The 18340-nt window shown below is 40.3% G+C and overlaps 1 protein-coding gene across 1 annotated transcript in view; it reads left to right on the top strand.

The window, feature by feature from the left end:
• The window catches only part of DNAJC13 (DnaJ heat shock protein family (Hsp40) member C13), a gene marked incomplete at both ends in the record, with an annotated part of 44149 nt that extends 27995 nt beyond the window's left edge, over positions 1-16154 (top strand). Inside the window, 21 exons of the mRNA XM_079538077.1 lie at positions 4-139; positions 1109-1293; positions 1847-1921; positions 2050-2169; positions 2916-3095; positions 3840-4007; positions 4595-4708; positions 4943-5059; positions 5576-5753; positions 6153-6244; positions 6554-6653; positions 7020-7094; positions 7220-7332; positions 7722-7891; positions 8798-8840; positions 9323-9496; positions 10491-10670; positions 10885-11025; positions 12074-12217; positions 13025-13124; positions 16057-16154. Coding sequence (XP_079394203.1) covers positions 4-139; positions 1109-1293; positions 1847-1921; positions 2050-2169; positions 2916-3095; positions 3840-4007; positions 4595-4708; positions 4943-5059; positions 5576-5753; positions 6153-6244; positions 6554-6653; positions 7020-7094; positions 7220-7332; positions 7722-7891; positions 8798-8840; positions 9323-9496; positions 10491-10670; positions 10885-11025; positions 12074-12217; positions 13025-13124; positions 16057-16154 — 2703 coding nt within the window. The remainder of the gene's footprint in view (positions 1-3; positions 140-1108; positions 1294-1846; positions 1922-2049; positions 2170-2915; positions 3096-3839; positions 4008-4594; positions 4709-4942; positions 5060-5575; positions 5754-6152; positions 6245-6553; positions 6654-7019; positions 7095-7219; positions 7333-7721; positions 7892-8797; positions 8841-9322; positions 9497-10490; positions 10671-10884; positions 11026-12073; positions 12218-13024; positions 13125-16056) is intronic.
• Between the last annotated feature and the right edge of the window lie 2186 nt (positions 16155-18340).

Here is an 18340-nt window from a genome sequence, read left to right as displayed (position 1 = left end):
CAGGACATGTTTGAGAAAGTTAATAAAGCATATGAGTTTCTGTGCACAAAGTCTGCCAAAGTGATAGATGGGCCAGATCCTGAAAACATCATTTTGATTTTGAAAACTCAAAGCATCCTCTTCAACAGGCATAAGGAAGGTAGGCATGCTGTCTCAGAAGAATGTTTTAAATTCATTTCTTTATTGGACGTTGTGGTCAGCTTTACCCTTCAAAGTTCTTTAGTCTGCTTTCTGTTGATATAGTTTCTGCCTTGCCACAGCATGATGTCAGTCTGCTAGTGGGCTTCAAAGTAGGACTTCTTTCCACAAAATAAAATTTCTAATTAAACCTAATTAGAAAAAGCTGAAGTAGCTTTTGAAATTCTCTGCTCCAGTACTAATCAGTGTGAATCTTCCTCCATATATAACTAACTTCTCGTCTATTCAGAAAGGTCCTCACTAGCACTGAGTAAGTAGACAGCAGATGCTGGGTATATCTGAGATTTCTCACTTTAATAACCACAGAAGTGTGATCATGCAGAAATTCTGACTGGAGTTCCCTGTAGCACCACCTCTTTCAGGGCCTGAATGAGAGAGAGAGAGGTATGGTTTGAGTACCCTAATCCCAGCTTTTTTTTTTTTTTTTTTTTTTTTTTTTTTTTTTTTTAAATCTCTGCTGGCTTTCAAAATATTGAAAAATAAAACTAGAACAGAATTGCTGTGTCAAACAAATGGGACCTTACATGCTCCTTCTTAAACCCTAAGACAATCCTGGCTTAGGGAAGACATAGCAAAGCTGAACAGATGTTTTCCTGGAGATGGACATTATTAGGAAAGCTATTAGCCTGGGGGCTTTGTGAGCTGTAGATAAGTCTTTTTACCTTGAAGTATTTCTTTTAGTGAATCTGTCCCTTATATTTTGTCAGCTTCCATTCAGCATGAACTATGTGATGAGTCAGGGAGTCGGACTGTGTGGGCTGCTCCCTTTTATTCTGATTTTCCTAAGCGCTGGTTTTCTTTGACTCTTAGTCTTTATATGCTCATATATGTTCCACTGATAAGTATGTTATGGTTTAAATGGCATAAACTCTGCCTATACGGAATCTTCAAGACCTTTCTTTTTTTCCAGAGTTGAAACCTTACAAGTATGCAGGCTATCCTATGCTGATTAAGACTATTACCATTGAAACATCAGATGACCTCTTGTTTTCCAAAGAATCTCCTCTGTTGCCTGCTGCCACAGAACTTGCTTTCCATACAGTCAGTTGTTCAGCATTAAACGCAGAAGAACTGCGAAGAGAAAATGGAATGGAGGTAGATTGAAAGAAACTTACTGAAGTTGGTTTTGTTGGGTTTAAGTCTTTTAGATTCCTCAATGCGAAGGTCATCAGATAGATTAAGGGATCATTCTTGAGACCTAGTTCCATTTGTACATATTTTCTTTTCTGGACATAGTAAGAGAAATCTCTTGCAGAGTACACTCTTTTCCAGACTTAGACTTGTTTGCTCAACTGTAGATAAGAAAACTACATGCGATGTTTATCTACTTATTTATTGGATTCTGTTGAGGGCTTCTGTATTCTGTAAGTGAAACAATGATAAACATGAAGAAGCCACGTAAGCAGAAATGGGTTTTTGTGCGTATCTGCTCACGTATGAATGCTGTCCACTCTTGTCAAGCCTCAAATGCTAGTGCCAGCACTTGGAAGGAATTTTTTCCTAGAAAGCATGAGTGAGTAATAGACTGCTTTGTCAAACAGGAATTCCATTCAGCCAGTATATATGGGCTTACCAAACCTGTTTTATTTCTGCCAACCTTTGTCAGTTTTTGTTGTGACTGAACTTACAAATCATCCAATCCTCACAGGTACTGCAAGAAGCATTTAATCGTTGTGTGGCAGTCTTGACTCATTCTAGTAAGCCAGATGATATGTCTGTACAGGTGAGTTGTAGCAACTTTAATTTATATCAGTCTTGTGAAAAACTGTGTATGTATATATTTTTAAAAGATGAATTTGTAAACATACATTTACCTTTCAATTGGTGCCAGTGAAGTATTTCTTTTTATAGGTGTGTGGATATATTAGTAAATGTTACAGTGTGGCAGCTCAGTTTGAGGAATGCAGAGAGAAAATTACAGAAATGCCTAACATCATTAAGGACCTCTGTAGGTTACTGTATTATGGCAAGGTAAGAGCTCTTGTCCTTTTCCTAAATGAATACATAGCTATTCATTGTTTAGGGCAATCTTCTCATTTTAAGGCAAAAAGGAGCACAGTAGAAAAGACGTAAGATCCCAGTTTATTTTTATGGGATACAGAACTCTAGTGCCTTGTTTTTTATTTTTCTATTTGTATCAGTTTTAACGACTGTATTTTAAGTTTACTGTCAAGGTTTCACATACTTTTGACTGTTAACTGATGTGCTGTCTTGTATAAACACTCTTAAATCAGCTTAATTTCTGGGAACAACCTTCAAGAAATTTTTTGCTAATTAGCTCTTAGAACGTGAATCTTGTTAAAAATGCAGAGTTTATATTGAATTGAGAACAGTAAGCTCATCTCCAACTTCTCATAGTAAGTGAAAACGTGAAAGCTTGAATGACACTACATAGTATTTGATTACAGGTTCTTTAGTCCCTGCACAGCACATGTATTGCCAAAAACCACTTGCCTGGGAATCTATGCTACCTTCAATTGTTATTCCCTTAGCTCATCCACACTCATTTCTAGTCTTAAGAAACAACCATTCAAAGACTCTTCCTTGAAGGATGTTGACTAATTAGGTATATTTGTTGGCTACCGAACATTGGACTTCAACTGCACACGTTTCGTCATCTCCATCTAAGTGCTGATTAACAAATTTTGACTCTTTGGTAAGGCAGCCAGTTGGCTTTTGTTTGTTACAAGTGCTTAAGTGAATTTTTTTCCTTTCAGAACATACCACGAGTAGCTTCTTTGGGAGTAGAGTGTGTTAGCTCCTTTGCTTTAGATTATTGGCTACAAACGCACTTGTTCCAAGCGGGAGTTCTGTGGTACCTGCTGGGTTACCTCTTCAACTATGACTACACACTAGAGGAGAGCGGTATTCAGAAAAGCGAAGATTCTAATCACCAGGTAATGTTAAAAAGGTGCAGGATTTCAGACACTGTGGGTAGTTGTTTGCCATCTTTTACTAATAAAATAAGTGTACTCAAATATTTTTTTAGCATCAGCGAATTGCAAGGACAACCGTTAAAACTAAAGAACAATGATTTCTAGTAGACTTCACACAGTGGAGGATTTTTATGTACGGTTAACAGTGAAAAGGTAAATTTGTGCTAGGAGAAGGATAAACAACTTCTCTGGAGTGTCAGCTAGGGATTCCATGAACATATCCATGAACATATCTAATGTACCACTTCAGAGCTGCATTGTTACTTTAGCCTTTGGCAACATAAGTGGCTCACACTTCATTTTCTTTAACTAGTGACTCTTTAAGTTGGGTACTTCTTCCTCAGCTGCTGAATGGGATGAGTTTTGAACAGTATTTTATTTAATAACTCTAGTAGCACTGTTGGAAAAGGTGTACACTGTTGTTTGACAGCTGCTAGCAGGAACTGTTTGCTGAACAGAAGCCATCTAGTGTAACAGTTTCTGTAGCTTTTGGCTCATTTCAGTGACCCAGTTTTTCCTCCTCATGTATAACTACATCTGTTGAGCCAGTAACAGTACTAGGTGTCGGTGCATCATCAGTGATACTGATAAGTAGAGAACATGAGTTTTGTTCACCTTGGTGTGACAGTCTTGGATGAATCTTTCTAGTTATTGTGGTACTTTTCCAGCTAGTTCTTGTCTTAAAACTGCTTTTATATTTCTCAGGAGGTAGCCAATAGCCTTGCTAAACTCAGTCTGCTAGCCTTGAGTCGACTTGGAGGGTATCTCTCAGAAGAACAAGCTACACCTGAAAACCCAGCAATCAGAAAAAGCTTGGCTGGAATGCTGACACCCTATATTGCAAGGAAACTTGCTGTGGTCAGTGCCACTGAGGTAAGTACCTGTTGGCCAAAACTTTCTCTAGGGAGTTAGGGAAGAAGTAATTAGTCACTTGTAACATTCTTAAAGCACAGGAGCTCTCTTACACCAACCTGGTACAGAGAACAGCAATGTAATTTTTCTCTGCATCTGGAGTAATAACAACAACAAAAACCTATTTTAGCCCCAGGCTCAACGATCAGAATCAACAGCCTGTAGAATAAGATCTGCAAGACAAACATGGAAGGAAAGAAGCTGAGTTAAGCATTGGTAGTTTAAGAACTACAATGTCAGGGACTGAACTTCTAAATGAAAGTGCTGAGGAAGTAACATACATGATGTTGCAATTAGTTGCTACCCTCTGTCAAAACCCACTGAGAATCTGAAGTGCAGCTTGAGGAAGAATAAAGAAAAATTAAAATACAGACTGTCCTGTACCAAATAACTAACGTGTTTTTCCTGGTATTTGGAAAGCCTGACACTTTAAACCTGCTTATGAAACCCACATTAAATGAACTTATATCATGAAACATGGAGATTAAAACTTAGCTTTGGTTATGCAGAGTAGACGTAGTAAATCTTGTATATTCCTTGTCTCTTAGACCCTGAAGATGCTTAACAGTAACACAGAGAATCCCTACTTGATCTGGAACAACGGGACAAGAGCTGAATTACTTGAGTTCTTGGAATCTCAACAAGAAAGCATGATTAAGAGAGTAAGGTGTTCCATATTTCAAAAATGGATAAATAAATTAAAGATGAATGGTAATGGGATTTAAAATTATGTCATGTTTTGGTACATCTGCTTATAACACAGTGGTATAGGTGAGCAGAAAACTTTGGTGGATATCTGTTTTAAGTGTTATCTATTCCATTGCCCAGGTTATTGCTTTATGCTTTCTTTGGTAGTTTTCTTTCTGAGCTTGACCTGCTTGTCTCTTTGTTTAAAGGGTGAATGTGACAAGAGTTATGGATCTGATTTTGTCTTCAGTGACCATGCGAAAGAGCTTATTGTGGGAGAAATTTTTGTTAGAGTCTACAATGAGGTTCCTACCTTCCAACTAGAGGTGAGATCTGACTGGAATCTTTTCGTTAAACCCCAAACTATTATTGGAATGTTACTTTATTTATCTGTTGGTACAAATGAATGGAAAAAATGATTTTATGGAAGTTATGTCCAACAGAGTGAGCGTGTTCTGGGATGTTTCTATTGGAGCAGAATAAACTGACAAGAATGAGTTTGTCATAAAGATGTACTGCTATGGATGGTTTAATACCTTTCTTCCACAAGCTTCTACTGCAGACTCTCAGATCAATAGCAGGAGGTGGTGATTCTGCCATCTGGCTTTGCTTCCTGTCTGTACTTAGGAAAAGCTATACATGTTAAGCAACTGAAGTAGCTTTGTAAGGGTGTGTTAATATGTTATTAGGATTACCATGGGTCAAATGCTACAGCCACAATAGTGGAAAAATGCTTCTTGTTTGCGAAGAGTTGTTAAAGGTGGGTAAGTGATTGGCTACATGTTTCTGTCGTATGAATACTATTGCATCACAAAACTGAAAATGTTCTCATCTCTTCAAAGCTTCCTAAAGCATTTGCTGCAAGCCTTCTGGATTACATAGGTTCACAAGCACAATACCTTCATACATTAATGGCAATAACACAGACTGGGAAAGTAGAGTCCAATCAACATGGAGATCGGTTACGGAGAGTTGAAATGGCTCTGGAGGCTCTGAGAAATGTGATAAAACACAACCCAGGTAGGCTTGAAAAAAACCAAACACTTTGCTGGTGGGCTTTCTTAAAGACAAACTTAAAATACAGAACTCTAGTCTTAGCTTCCTTTTAGCTGAAAGAAAGCTTTGCTGGCTAGCAGACCTTAGTATTCTTGATAGGCTTATATACAGGCTTGGTTTTGTGGTGGGATTTTTTTCTGGAGAGGAAGTATCCTATTCTTTTGAAATACTGTTGACCCGAGACTTTGTGGAGGCTAGATTTAACTCTGCAGTAGTTGCCCTCTTGTAGGAACTACTGTAATTACTTGACTATACATAAGCATCTATTCTTTACCATCTCTTTGCAAGTCAAATGTGGGCTTAGGATGGCCTTCAGTGAATGTCTGGGCAAATGTGGAGTGAATCATTTTTTATCTCTTCCAGGTTCTGAATGTGAATGTATAGGCCACTTTAAGTTGATATTCTCCCTTCTGCGTGTTCATGGAGCTGGCCAGGTGCAGCAGTTGGCTCTGGAGGTAAAAATGAACAAATAAAAGAGCAACAAAAAGTCGACAGCCAAATCAGCATGTGTCAGCCTGATGATGTAGCTGTGAAGAGTAGCATCTAAAACATGTCAAGGCCTGGGGTCCAAGCTGTCAGGCAGCTCCTTTGAGGAACAAGTTACAGCTTGTGTCCTTGTCCCGTTCTTATCTGATATAAGTCAATCTGGTGTCAGGATTAAAGGCTGTATATTGGCTAATAAGTTGCTTCACCATCCACTGCGTTTTCTTAATGATGTCTGAAAAGCTGGAATGTAATCAAGCCTTGCTTTTTCACTTTTACAGGTAGTGAACATAGTAACGAGTAACCAAGAATGTGTGAACAACATTGCTGAAGCGATGGTTCTTGCGAACTTACTGGCACTCCTGCATTCCTTACCTTCAAGTATGTACTGTATAATTCTTGGAGTCTTGCAGGGCAAAGTGCTCCAATTCTAAAACTAGTTTGAATGGAGCTGACTGTGCTTACTATTAACTGCAGTGTTAAAATGCTGTTTCAGCGGGGATGATTATTGAAACCATTCTAAGTAACCTGATTATTGCCTTGAATGTGTGAGCTGAAGCATCTGAATTTCAGATATTCAAATTGTATTTGAATTGCATGTAATTTAATTGACTGTTTTAGGGAATTTAGGTAGTAAACATTCAATTAAGTTGCTGTATGAGAATGTGTGATTGATAATTCCTCACGAGTTCTTTGATTAGTTAAGAACTTTGCTGTGTAGTTTAATAATACTTCTTTTCTTGGCAGGTCGGCAGCTTGTCCTTGAAACCTTGTATGCGTTGACATCTAGCACCAAAATAATTAAAGAGGCCATGGCAAAAGGTACAGTAGTAAATCGAAATCCCATTTCTCTGAAACGTGACTCAAAATAACAGTGGTCAAATCAGTAGATTTATGCTACCTGTGACTAGAAGAAAGCTCGAATGCTCTCTTATTTCTTTGTACAGGTGCTTTAATCTACTTGCTAGATATGTTCTGCAACTCAACCCATCCACAGGTCCGAGCCCAAACAGCAGAGCTTTTTGCCAAAATGACTGCAGATAAGCTGGTGGGTCCAAAGGTAAGGACTGTAACGGCTCTAGTTAGAACTCTTATCTTGACAGTGCCAACCTCTCTAAAGACTGAACGAAACCAATTCTTCTGCGACTTAAACATTCATGTGAAGAGCAAACCATTTTTCTCAAAAAACAGTTAACTTTTAATTTCTAAATGGGCTGTTAGTTACAGCGAATAAAACACTTCTGTTAATAAGCAGTTTGGTTTCCATTTGTAATGACTACATTAGATACCTAGACTTCAGACCTTACATTAGCTAGCACTGTTTGAAGTCACAGCGCTGTTCTGTTCTGTAGCCACACGTCCTGAGTTCTCAACTTGTTCTTTCAGTAAGTATTGATTTGTTTCAGGTGTTACGTTTTACTAAAGGTCAGTTGTGTTCATCCTTCCTAGGTTAGGATTATGCTGATGAAATTTTTGCCTGGAGTCTTCATGGATGCTATGAGAGACAACCCCGAAGCTGCTGTTCATATCTTTGAGGGAACTCATGAAAATCCAGAGTTAATTTGGAATGACAACTCCAGGGAGAAAGTATCGACAACAGTTCGAGAAATGATGCTTGAGTATGTGAAGACCTGCTGCTTATCTATGTCCTCAGCTGAGACACTCTTAGTGATACTGAATGGCAACAAAATGTTCCTCCTTCATATGGCAAATGTTAGAAGAAATGAGAGACAAAAAGGAGCATAAGAGGTCCTAGAGAAAAAGCACAGGATAAACAACAACCATACTGCACAGAGGCCATACTTCACTCCCACACTACCTTCAAGGCTTACCAGAGAGTGACATTTGGGGAGTTCTGCTCCATAATAAGGGGAAGATGGAAAACCAAATGCCCACAGGCCAAAACTGATAGCAATCTCAGTATTTCCATTGTACTATTTCACACCATGTGTAAACTCAGATAGTAGCCGCGCTGTATCCAGCCTCTGTTTCTGTTTTCAGAGCCTCCTTTGCATGTATGAGAGTGAATAACAATTTCAAAATAGGAGTTTAAGTTTTGACATAGCCATGAATTACTGGAATTGGAACCTAGAAAATGTAGACTTTATGTATTGTCTCTTAGTATGGGACAAATTGCAGAGTAGAGACTGCTGATCCACCCTGCATACGTGGAACAGTTCAGCTTTCACCTGCTTCTCAGCTCATTCCAAATGAAATCTGTTATTTTTCCATGGCAAATTCCATGTCTCTACCTAGACTACTCTAGAGTCACTACAGAAACTATCGCAGAGCTCTGTCTGTAAGAAGTAGAATCTTTGCAATCCATATTAGTGAAACTTGCACTGCCACAAGATTTGGGAGGAGGAGAATGGGATTTAAAAACTAATGGAACTACCTTACAAATGATGGAGGGAGACTGATATGGTATCAAGCAGGAAAGGAAGAGTGGTGGTGGTGGTTTGTTGTTTTTTTTTTTTTTTTTTTTTTTTTTACTGCTCTTTAAAACATACTTTTTTTTTTAATAGGCACTTTAAACTTCAGAGGGACAACCCTGACACTAACTGGAAGGTAAAAGTACTTTTTCTGCTTGAGATCTCCTCAGGGAGGCTATAAGCCAGCTGATAATACATGGATGTATGTCACTTTCTGTTTATGTGCTTTCTTCTTTCTCAGAGCATCAACAGGAACTCAATGCTGCAATGACTATTCTAATTTAATTTTCACTTCTGCTTGTATTTGGAAATCAGACACTTGGCAGTATTTTTGCCAGTAATACTCTGAGTTCTCTGACAGTTCAGCTCGTTCTAAGACTTAAGTAATTCAGTGACCCCGGGGAGTACTAGTTTGCTGGAAGAAGTCCTGTGACTTATTAGGTAGCTGTCGCAAACTACCAGGTGAAAAGTCAGTCAGTGTTCAGAAACAGTAATAACACGCTGAATCTCAGAGACAGTCCTGAACTGCTCCATTGTGCCAGGTCTGTCAGGAACAATTACTGTTTTTGCAAATACTCCTTGCTAAGTAATAACTCCGTGTTGTTTGTGACTTAACAGCTGCCAGAAGACTTTGCTGTGGTGTATGGTGAGGCAGATGGTGAACTTTCAGTGGGAGGAGTCTTCTTAAGGATATTTATTGCCCAGCCGGCCTGGGTTTTACGGAAACCAAGAGAATTTCTCATTGCGCTGCTGGAAAAGTTCACTGAACTTCTGGAGAAGAATAACCCTCATGTAAGATGATTGTTTTTCTGACTCTACTCTTTGAGTTTGTCTAGTAATCTCACGCTACTGGTCTTTTAGTATTTGATTAACTCTGATTCTTACACCTTCTTTGAACCATGAATGATTTGTTTGTCTGCTCAATGTAGAAATGCGTAGGTATGCTTATGCAAGTTCTGCGTATGAGTAATTTTAAAGTCCCTGAAGCCACAGAAGTATCTCTAAGTCTTAGAGGCTTATGTTAGAGTAATGACAAGACTTAAGGAATTGTTATTCAGTGACTGGCCAACCAAACAAAATTGCACTTGCTTGATGCAGCCTAATAACTTTCACGCCTTCACAATTCTAGTGTCCTTCTGCAACTCCAATTTCCCACTCTGGTGTAAATTATATGACCTAAATAAGGTTCCCACCTAAGAATTAGCTTAATGCAGAAGAGCTAACATTAGGTAGTTTAAATAAGACTATTTTTCAAGCTGGTAGCTTAATTATATTAACTGAATTCTTAAACAGCATTCAGACAGCTTCTAGCTTATATCTGCAGGGAGACAACTAAATTGCACACTGAACAGAACAGACATCTTTATTAGGAACACACGGTGGCAGTCTGTGGAAGCATGCAAAACGCAGCATGTGTCAGTGCTGTTGTGCACTGCAGAAACTTCCAAAGCATTTAAGAGGCATTACGGTGTTGTGATTCTCCTGGACGTTTTAGCATGTGCTGCTGTGCATACGTAGGCTGCAGCCAAACATCAGGTTCTCTAGTTAGTGAAAATGGTACTTAATGGTAATTAACATGTAATCTGTGCTCCAGAGATTCAGTGGATGTCTCTTGCTGTTGGAGCTGATTGCGTTCTCCTGAACTTTTTGCTTTAAGTCTCAGTGCAAAGCCACATGATACAAACACTGGGAACGCAGTGCATACTATAAGGTGGAACAGTAGAGAAATGTTATATATGTAAGGCTTTACTGAGTTATATTTTCTGGTTTTGTTTTTTTCCTACAGGGAGAAACCTTAGAAACCATTACCACAGCAACTGTGTGCCTGTTCAGTGCCCAGCCTCAGCTAGCTGATCAAGTCCCTCCCCTCGGTCATCTTCACAAGATAATCCAAGCTATGAACCACAAGAACAATGCCATTCCTAAAAGTGCCATTCGGGTCATACACATACTGTCTGACAACGAGGTACTGAATCATCTGAGCATTCAGGCAGAAAAGTGTAGTTGGAGTATTTGTATCACTTTCATAGAAGGGTGTTATTCTGACTGTAAATACTGCATGCTGGGAACATCTGATGGAGAATTGATAGGATAAAGGAAACATTATTTCTTGTGGAAACTTCAGAGGTGGCTGACTGGATCTGGCATAAAGTAAAGTGCTCTGATTTCTTTCTTCATAGCTTTGTGTTCGAGTGATGGCATCACTTGAGACCATTAGCCCTCTTATGAATGGAATGAAAAAGAGACCAGATGTAATTGGTGTGGCCTGTGAAGCACTTAATCGAATGTTTCAGAAGGAACAAAATGACCTGGTAGCCCAAGTAAGTATGTTCTCATTCTGTAGAGATGTGATATTTGGCTATCAAGTCTGCTCATAGGAACGGAGGTACCATTCTGTGTGCTGCAGTTGACGTGCCCAAAGGACAGGATGTCATCCAGGGAGACCTAGACATACTCAAAGAGTGGGCTTAGGAGAACTTGAGGAAGTTCAGTGAATTCCAGGACAAGGACTTGTACCTGGGTTGTGGCAACCCCCCACCATCAGTACAGGCTGGGGGATGCAAGGATGGAGCACAGCCCTGCTGGAAAAGGCTTGGAGGTACTGATGGATGGGAACACGGCCTTCCTGTATTTAAAGAGGGACTGTAGGAAAGAAGGGGACAGACTCTTTAGCAGAGTCTTTTGTGATAGGACAAGGGGGAAATGGTTTCAGACTAAAGGAGGGGAGATTTAGACTGGACATAAGGAAGACAGTAAAGGTGGTGAGGCACTGGCACAGGCTGCCCAGAGAGGAGGTGGATGCCCCATCCCTGGAGACATTCAAGGTCAGGCTGAATGGGGTTTTGAGCACCTGATGGTGCACCTGTAGGTGTCCCTGTTCACTGCAGGGGAGTTGGACTGGATTACCTCTAAGAATCCCTTCCAACTCAAATGATTCTGTGATTCAACTCGGTGTCCGGGAGACCTTCTGAAAGCCACCTAATTAATGTGCTTTTCATGTTGGAAAAAAGTCAGGAATCCAAAATGCAGATCTGGTCAAAGGTGTTGTCCAAGCATTGAAGCTTCTTGTATTACAGTAGCGTTCTCTTTTGTCTGCTGAGAAAGCATAATATGGAAGCAGAGGTGTAATTCAATGGAACCTGCACCTATGCAGAGCAGGATTGTTGGTTAGTATTTTTGCTGTTGCTTATCTGTATTTGGGAGGCTCAGGAAAAACTGACTAGCTAAAACTGACTGACTAAATAAATGCTTTGTAATAGCTGTTGTTACTTCTGGTTCACACAAAAAAAGTAATACAACAATGTAAAATATGGAACATCTGGAGCTTCCTAGTCCATATTAAAGTGATTCGTTTATGGATGTTTGCAGGCTTTGAAGGCAGATTTGGTCCCTTATCTTCTAAAACTACTTGAAGGTATTGGTCTTGAGAACCTGGAAAGCCCATCTGCAACAAAAGCTCAGATTGTTAAAGCTTTGAAATCCATGTCTCGCAGCCTACAGTATGGAGAACAAGTACGTACTGAAAAGCATTGAACTGAGTTTTCTGTGCATGGAACATCCAACTCTGAACATCCCTTGTTTAGGATTGTTATGGCTTTCATGAGCATCATTCCACCCAAAACATTCCTAAGAATAACTACAAAATCTTGATTTGTTAGAGCTTGTCAGTCTTGGTTTCCTGTGGAGGAGGCACCGATTCAATGCACAGAGAGAAGCACTGGGTAAAAACACAAATTCCAAGTGCAAGAAGTATTCTGCAGACTGCCTGTTGCTTTACTGACATGTCTTCAGAACTGTTGTTAGAAATTGATTTTTTTCTTGTTGTCTTGATGAATGCTTCTGCAGACAACTGCGGCAGTTATGGATGTAAATGCAAATTGGTTCACATCCTTTTCTCATGCCCTTGTTGAATGCTTTTCAAAGCTAAGGCCTACCTCCAGGAAAGACTTGTCCTTATCTTGCTATAGTATAGCAAAAGTCCTTTTCTCCTTACGCTATAGGTGCATGGCAAACAAATTCTTGCAGTGTTGTGCTTTTTTTCTTTTTGCCTGACAGTGGGATGAGGGAGAAAGTCAAGCACCTAAATGAGTTTTCTTTATGGGCTATTAAATAAATATTTATTATTTATTATTAAATATACACACAGTTCAAATGGGAAAAAAAAAACAAATTGTTGCAGTCTCCTTGTAAATCTGTAATTTCTGTATTCCAGCCTATTGGTATTTGGTGATCACTTCAGGAAGTTCTAGTTCTAGGAAATAAGTTTGTTCCCATAGAATGTTGTGTCACTCGCTGCCCTCATATGTTCAAATTCTACAGGTAAATGAAATTCTGTCTCGTTCTTCTGTGTGGAGTGCCTTCAAAGATCAGAAACATGACTTGTTCATTTCTGAGACTCAAACAGCAGGATACCTCACAGGTGAACAACCCCTTCCTATTTTTGGTCCTGAATCATACTGAACTGTTAACTCAGTTGTCAGACTTAACTCTGGAGGTGGTGCTTATCCTCAGTATCTCGTGCCATCGCTCGGCCTGAACACTGAATGCTGTATAAATATCTGAAGTTTCTAAAAACATTTTTAGTGAGTTCATTTTCTTCTGATAGAGAATGTATTTCTCTGGATAGCCTTTCCTGTACCTACTTTTAAAATAATCAGAAGTGTAGTCTGGGCACCAACAAGTCTTGCAGGTTACACTAGTGACAGATTTAATCAGATCTAATGGACGAGGGCAACTTCTCACTCCTTCTCAGGATCAGTCTACTTTGGTTTTAGAGCAGATTGTTTTCTGAAGTTGGTGTTGGGGGATCAAGAATAAAACTCCTCAAAATTGAACTAAGACTTTGAAAGGCAGTGATACTTCAAGTAGGTGAATAGTATTAATTTTGCCTTGTGAATTATGCTGTGTAGTGTATAGGCTGTGGTCATAGCTCAGAACAGTTTGAATGCCAGCAGCCCTGAGCTTGAAGCCCTGTTCCTTGGTGGGAATGGCCTCATGCCAGCATATGGAGCTTGCAGCACACATGAACATAGCTGTGGTGTGCTCTAGGTGAGTCCCCTACTGGTACCATCAGGACTGGAGCTGTGCCCCATGATGCCACTGGTCTCACTGATGGTGTGGAAGAGCACTCACACCTTTCTTTGATACACAAAGCAGACAATGTGAACTTCTTGCTGGTAATGGCATGGCAGTTTAGCCTCCCAGCTATGGGCTTAGTCTTTGGTGACAGGTCACTGTGATGGCTTCCAATGCTGCATGGAACTTTCTCATTTAATTTAATATAGGAATCTTGATTTAAATTTTTAATAAGAGCACAACTGAAATAAGGAGGTATAAATCAGATGAGTGTATAGACAGAAAAGTTTCTTGTGAGGTACTGGCATGTATTTTGAGAAAATGAAGCAAGAACTTGTAAAATCTGGAATTGGAGATTATAGAAGCAGATACTTATGTGCCAATAACTCTTGTGTCATTTCACAAAAGAATACTTCAGCTCTGAACAGGAGTTCACTGATTCTTGTAGAAATTTACTGTATATTGCATCACTACTATTTAATGCCACTTTGACAAAGAAGAATTGAACGCTTCATGTGGTTGGTGCTGAATTCTGTGGTATTTCTTAAATACTGTGAATTAAAAATGTGAAGTAAAGCCTGGCTGAAGCTTCTACCAGAAATTGTCAGGCTTCAGACTGGGGGCAGCGTGACTCTCTAAACTGTGCTGCATTTAGATTGCTTAATGTTTAACTGCTTGCAAATATAGAATGAAAACGCTGTACAAACGCAAACCACAGATGGAAACCAAACTACAGGCTTTATTTTTGACCTGCTTCACCTTATATTCTGCCTTTGCTTCAAATTGCTTTGCTATTTGCACTTCCCTTGAAACTTCCCTTGCTTATTTCTCTTCCCTCAGGTGTCTCTTCTCCTTCCCTTCTAACTGGCAGCAGTCCCCTTCACCTGAGAAGTGGGCTTTAGATCTGCTCTGCCAGGCAGCTTGCTAACTTCTGTGTAGCTCTCTAAAGCAGGTAGATACCATCATGCAAAATGCATGCTGCATTTGCTGCGTTCCAAGTAACAGATGCATGCCACGGAATTAACACGTGTGTTCCCACATACAAAAACACTGACAAACCTGCCTTCTTTCTGCACACAGCAGTAGGCAACTAAAAACTGCAGGCGCTGATTCCTGCTGGTATTATGGATGACTTGAACTCCGGAAGTATGGAAAATAATAAGTAATGGAAAAGCCTGAGGGACAGGAGCACTGGTGGAACTGTTGCACTGGGCTGTTTATGAGTGGGTCTGGCTCTGTCTGCAGGAGCCACTGAGGTGCTGCAGAGTCCCTTTCCAAAGGCAGGGATCGCCTTAGCAGTGGTGCTGCTTGCTCGGTTCTCCTGCCTTTGCAGCAGCAGTGTAGGACTGTTTTGTCTTGAGATAAACCATGCTCTGGTCTTCCGGCTCCTTGTTGTAGTGTGGGAAGGGAGGGTGGGGAATGAAGGGAGGAAATAGAGGAGAAATCAGAGAGGATGATTTATGGGGAGAGCAGAGGAGCAAGCAGAACTCACTGTGTCAAAGATCTGCATTGTATGCTGGATAGCAGGTCGGTCACTTATTGATGAAAAAACACATTGAGAGCTGGCAGTTTTCCACAGTCGTCAATCTGATAAGAATCACTGTTAAAACACCTCCTGCTGCAGCACAAGTTTTCATTGTTTGCTGTATGTTTCCTTATGACTAAGTGTTAACTGTGAGCTTTGGGGGGGGAGAAGGAGGTGGGGGGCTACGGCTGCAGTGCGAAGCTGAGTTTTTAAGCAGTGGTACAAGGAGCTGCCCTAAAGAAGTGCAGGGCAGTTCTGACTGGCTGTAAGGCAGCAGCACATTGTGCTTCTGTTTCCCGCAAGTGCCTGGGAAATCAGTGCCAGTAGTAGAGCTTGTGCCCAAAGGCATTTCACTTCTGCACTGGTTTCTCTCCGTGGTGAAGGAAATCCACCTCCTCTTTACTGCCCCTTCTGTGGTGGAAGATGAAATGGATAATGCTGTTGTTTGTTGTTTTTTTTTTTTACCTACTGAGTGATGAGTCTGAGAATGCTTTATGCAGGCTACCCCACCTAATGACTGAGGGAACTACTGCCTTAACGCCTTGTGTCCCTAGAGCCCAAAGAATCCAAAAGAAAACTTTCAAATGCTTGTCTGGTTGACTTGGATTATGCATCTGTGTTACCAGGGGGAATTAGAATAGAATGGCTGTGTTTGAAGGGACCTGCAAAGATTACAGAGTCTAAAATTAGGCTGTTTTATCACTTTTCAGAACTGAAACTAACCACTGGTGTTCTGTTTTCTTTCCAAAAGGCCCTGGAGTTGCTGGTTATCTTACTGCAGGGACGACGTCATCTGTAATGCCCAACATACCACCCCCAGTAGACAACGAAGTGGGAGATATCAGCTAAGGACTAGAATCTCTCATCAAAGAGACACAAAGGCAGACTGGCCAGTGATGAGGAACTCTGTTTTCCTCCAAGATGTTGAAGTGAAATTACTGCCTTTCCAAGTGTTTAATGACAGTGTTATTCCTTTTTCTATGACTGTTTTTTAGGAAAAAGTTGTCAGTGACTCTATCACACTGCAACGTAAGAAAGCACTCTGTGGATCAGCTGAAATGGGTACACAAGAATTTTTTCTTGTTGTACGTAAGCACATTTTGTTCCTTTGTATTTGTTTACAAGACTGTGAATCAAACTTTCCTAGTTTTTATATTTTATGAAATAGCATGACTGGAGTTGAGCTACAGTCTAGAGGAATTGGGCTAAAATCACTTTGACCTCACCAACCCCCACTAAAAAGGCATCCCTTCTCTTCCCAGTCGGACACGATCACTCCCCACTGAACATGACTTCCAAAGGGTTTGTCCCTTTCCTGGTTCACTATGTCCTTAATCATTAACATTATTTCCCTGAGATCAAACAGCATTAGACATTCGTACGTATAACTGGCTTTACCAAACTGAAAAAGCTTCAGCAAAAAACTTCAAGTTGACATGTTATGTAAGAGATTAGTGTAATTGTGAAATGTTCTATACATTATCCAGTATATAAAAACTTTCTATATTTGAGTGTACATTATACAGATCATTCATATGTACATAAAATTTTAAAATAAAGGGAATTAAGAGCCTTGTTAATGAGATAAAAGTGGTGTTCTTACGTAGCAGTTCTTTGAGGGCATGGGGAGGTCAGGGTGGTCAGAGGCCTTATAGAGTGTGGCTAAACTGGGTTCCTGGCTCTTGCTTGGACAAATGTGAAGGTTTTGACTCTCTGGAGCAGAACTCCAAAACCAGAACAGTGTAGGTTTTCATATTTGAAATGCACTTCAGCAACTGACTTGTGGACGTTCTTAACTCCCAAGGAAACATTCTTGGCAGGAAGCAAGAGGAAACCAAGACAAATGGAAATGTAGATTGTTACTTGAGTGCTTGACAGGAGCTCTCATCTCAGGTGTAAAGAATTGATATGAAGAAACTTATTTGCAGGAAGCTTCCAGCTGTAAATACTTTGCCTTTGTACTACTCTGAGTTGAGCAGCTTTTGCTAGAACACCTTCCAGGTGACTGCTCACAGAGTTTGGCTTGGTCTTCAGGATGAGACTGCAGCAAGTTCTGACCTTAAGCCTGGCAGTTATGCACGCTCTCTGAGTATCAGGCTAGGGTGGGTTATGTTAAAAGAAGACACTTGTTATCCTTGGTTAGTTGTTGATCAACCCTGTATAAGCTGAAAAGCCCTGCCTTTATAGGAAGTAGAACTACTGATGGTGCAGTATTCTCTGCTTGGTTCTGTTGTATTAATGAGTTGTGTTGTAAGTAACTGGAGTCAAAAGTGGATTGTTAATGAGGAACTGTGACCTCTGAGAACTTCACAGAGGGACACAAAATAGCAGAGCTGGGTTTGAGTGCAGTGGCCATGAACTGCCCTGTGCAAGTCAGCATTAGACCCTTCAGAGGGGAAAGTGCCACCTAAGCACAGATAAAGATCTTTAAGAAAGAGCTGGAGCCAGGAGGAGGCTTGAGGATGTGCAAGGCAGGATGCAAGGGAAGACTAAAGGAAGAAAAGGGAGGAGATAACTTTGTTCAAAATAAAGAACAGCTACAGATGATCTGCTGTGTCCTAGCCCTGTCCTGCACTGCACTAACCCTGACTTGGGGGGCAAGGGGTTGGGAGGAGGACTGAATGTAATGTTCACTGAAAAGGAAGGGAGTGAGAAGGGGTGAGGAAGGAGGACTGGACTGAAGCCATGTTCTGGAAAGAGGAAGGCATTTCTATGTCATTTGATCAGTAATGAAGTTTATGTTGCTTTGACTTGACGATAAAAAGTTGTAGTGCTTTGGCTCAGAGCAAATAAAGCACTTTAAGCCTGTTAGAAAACAGATTTTATTCAGTGTTACAAAGAACCCAGGAACATTCTGCTGTTGATTTGTTTTACATGTGCCCTTACTTTAGGTGTGGGATTGTAAAAAAATTTTATGGAAAGTGTAGTGATTAGTAAATGCAGTAATTACGGGTAAAGGTTGAGAATACTGATTGCTTCAAGCTGGAATCAGAATTTTGTATTCATTCACTTTTAGCTTAAACAGCATCGTACTG

The sequence above is a fragment of the Tetrao urogallus genome (assembly GCF_951394365.1).
Source record: "Tetrao urogallus genome assembly, chromosome: 7".
NCBI classification, from domain to species: domain Eukaryota; kingdom Metazoa; phylum Chordata; class Aves; order Galliformes; family Phasianidae; genus Tetrao; species Tetrao urogallus.
This window is presented reverse-complemented; position numbering and strand designations above follow the sequence as displayed.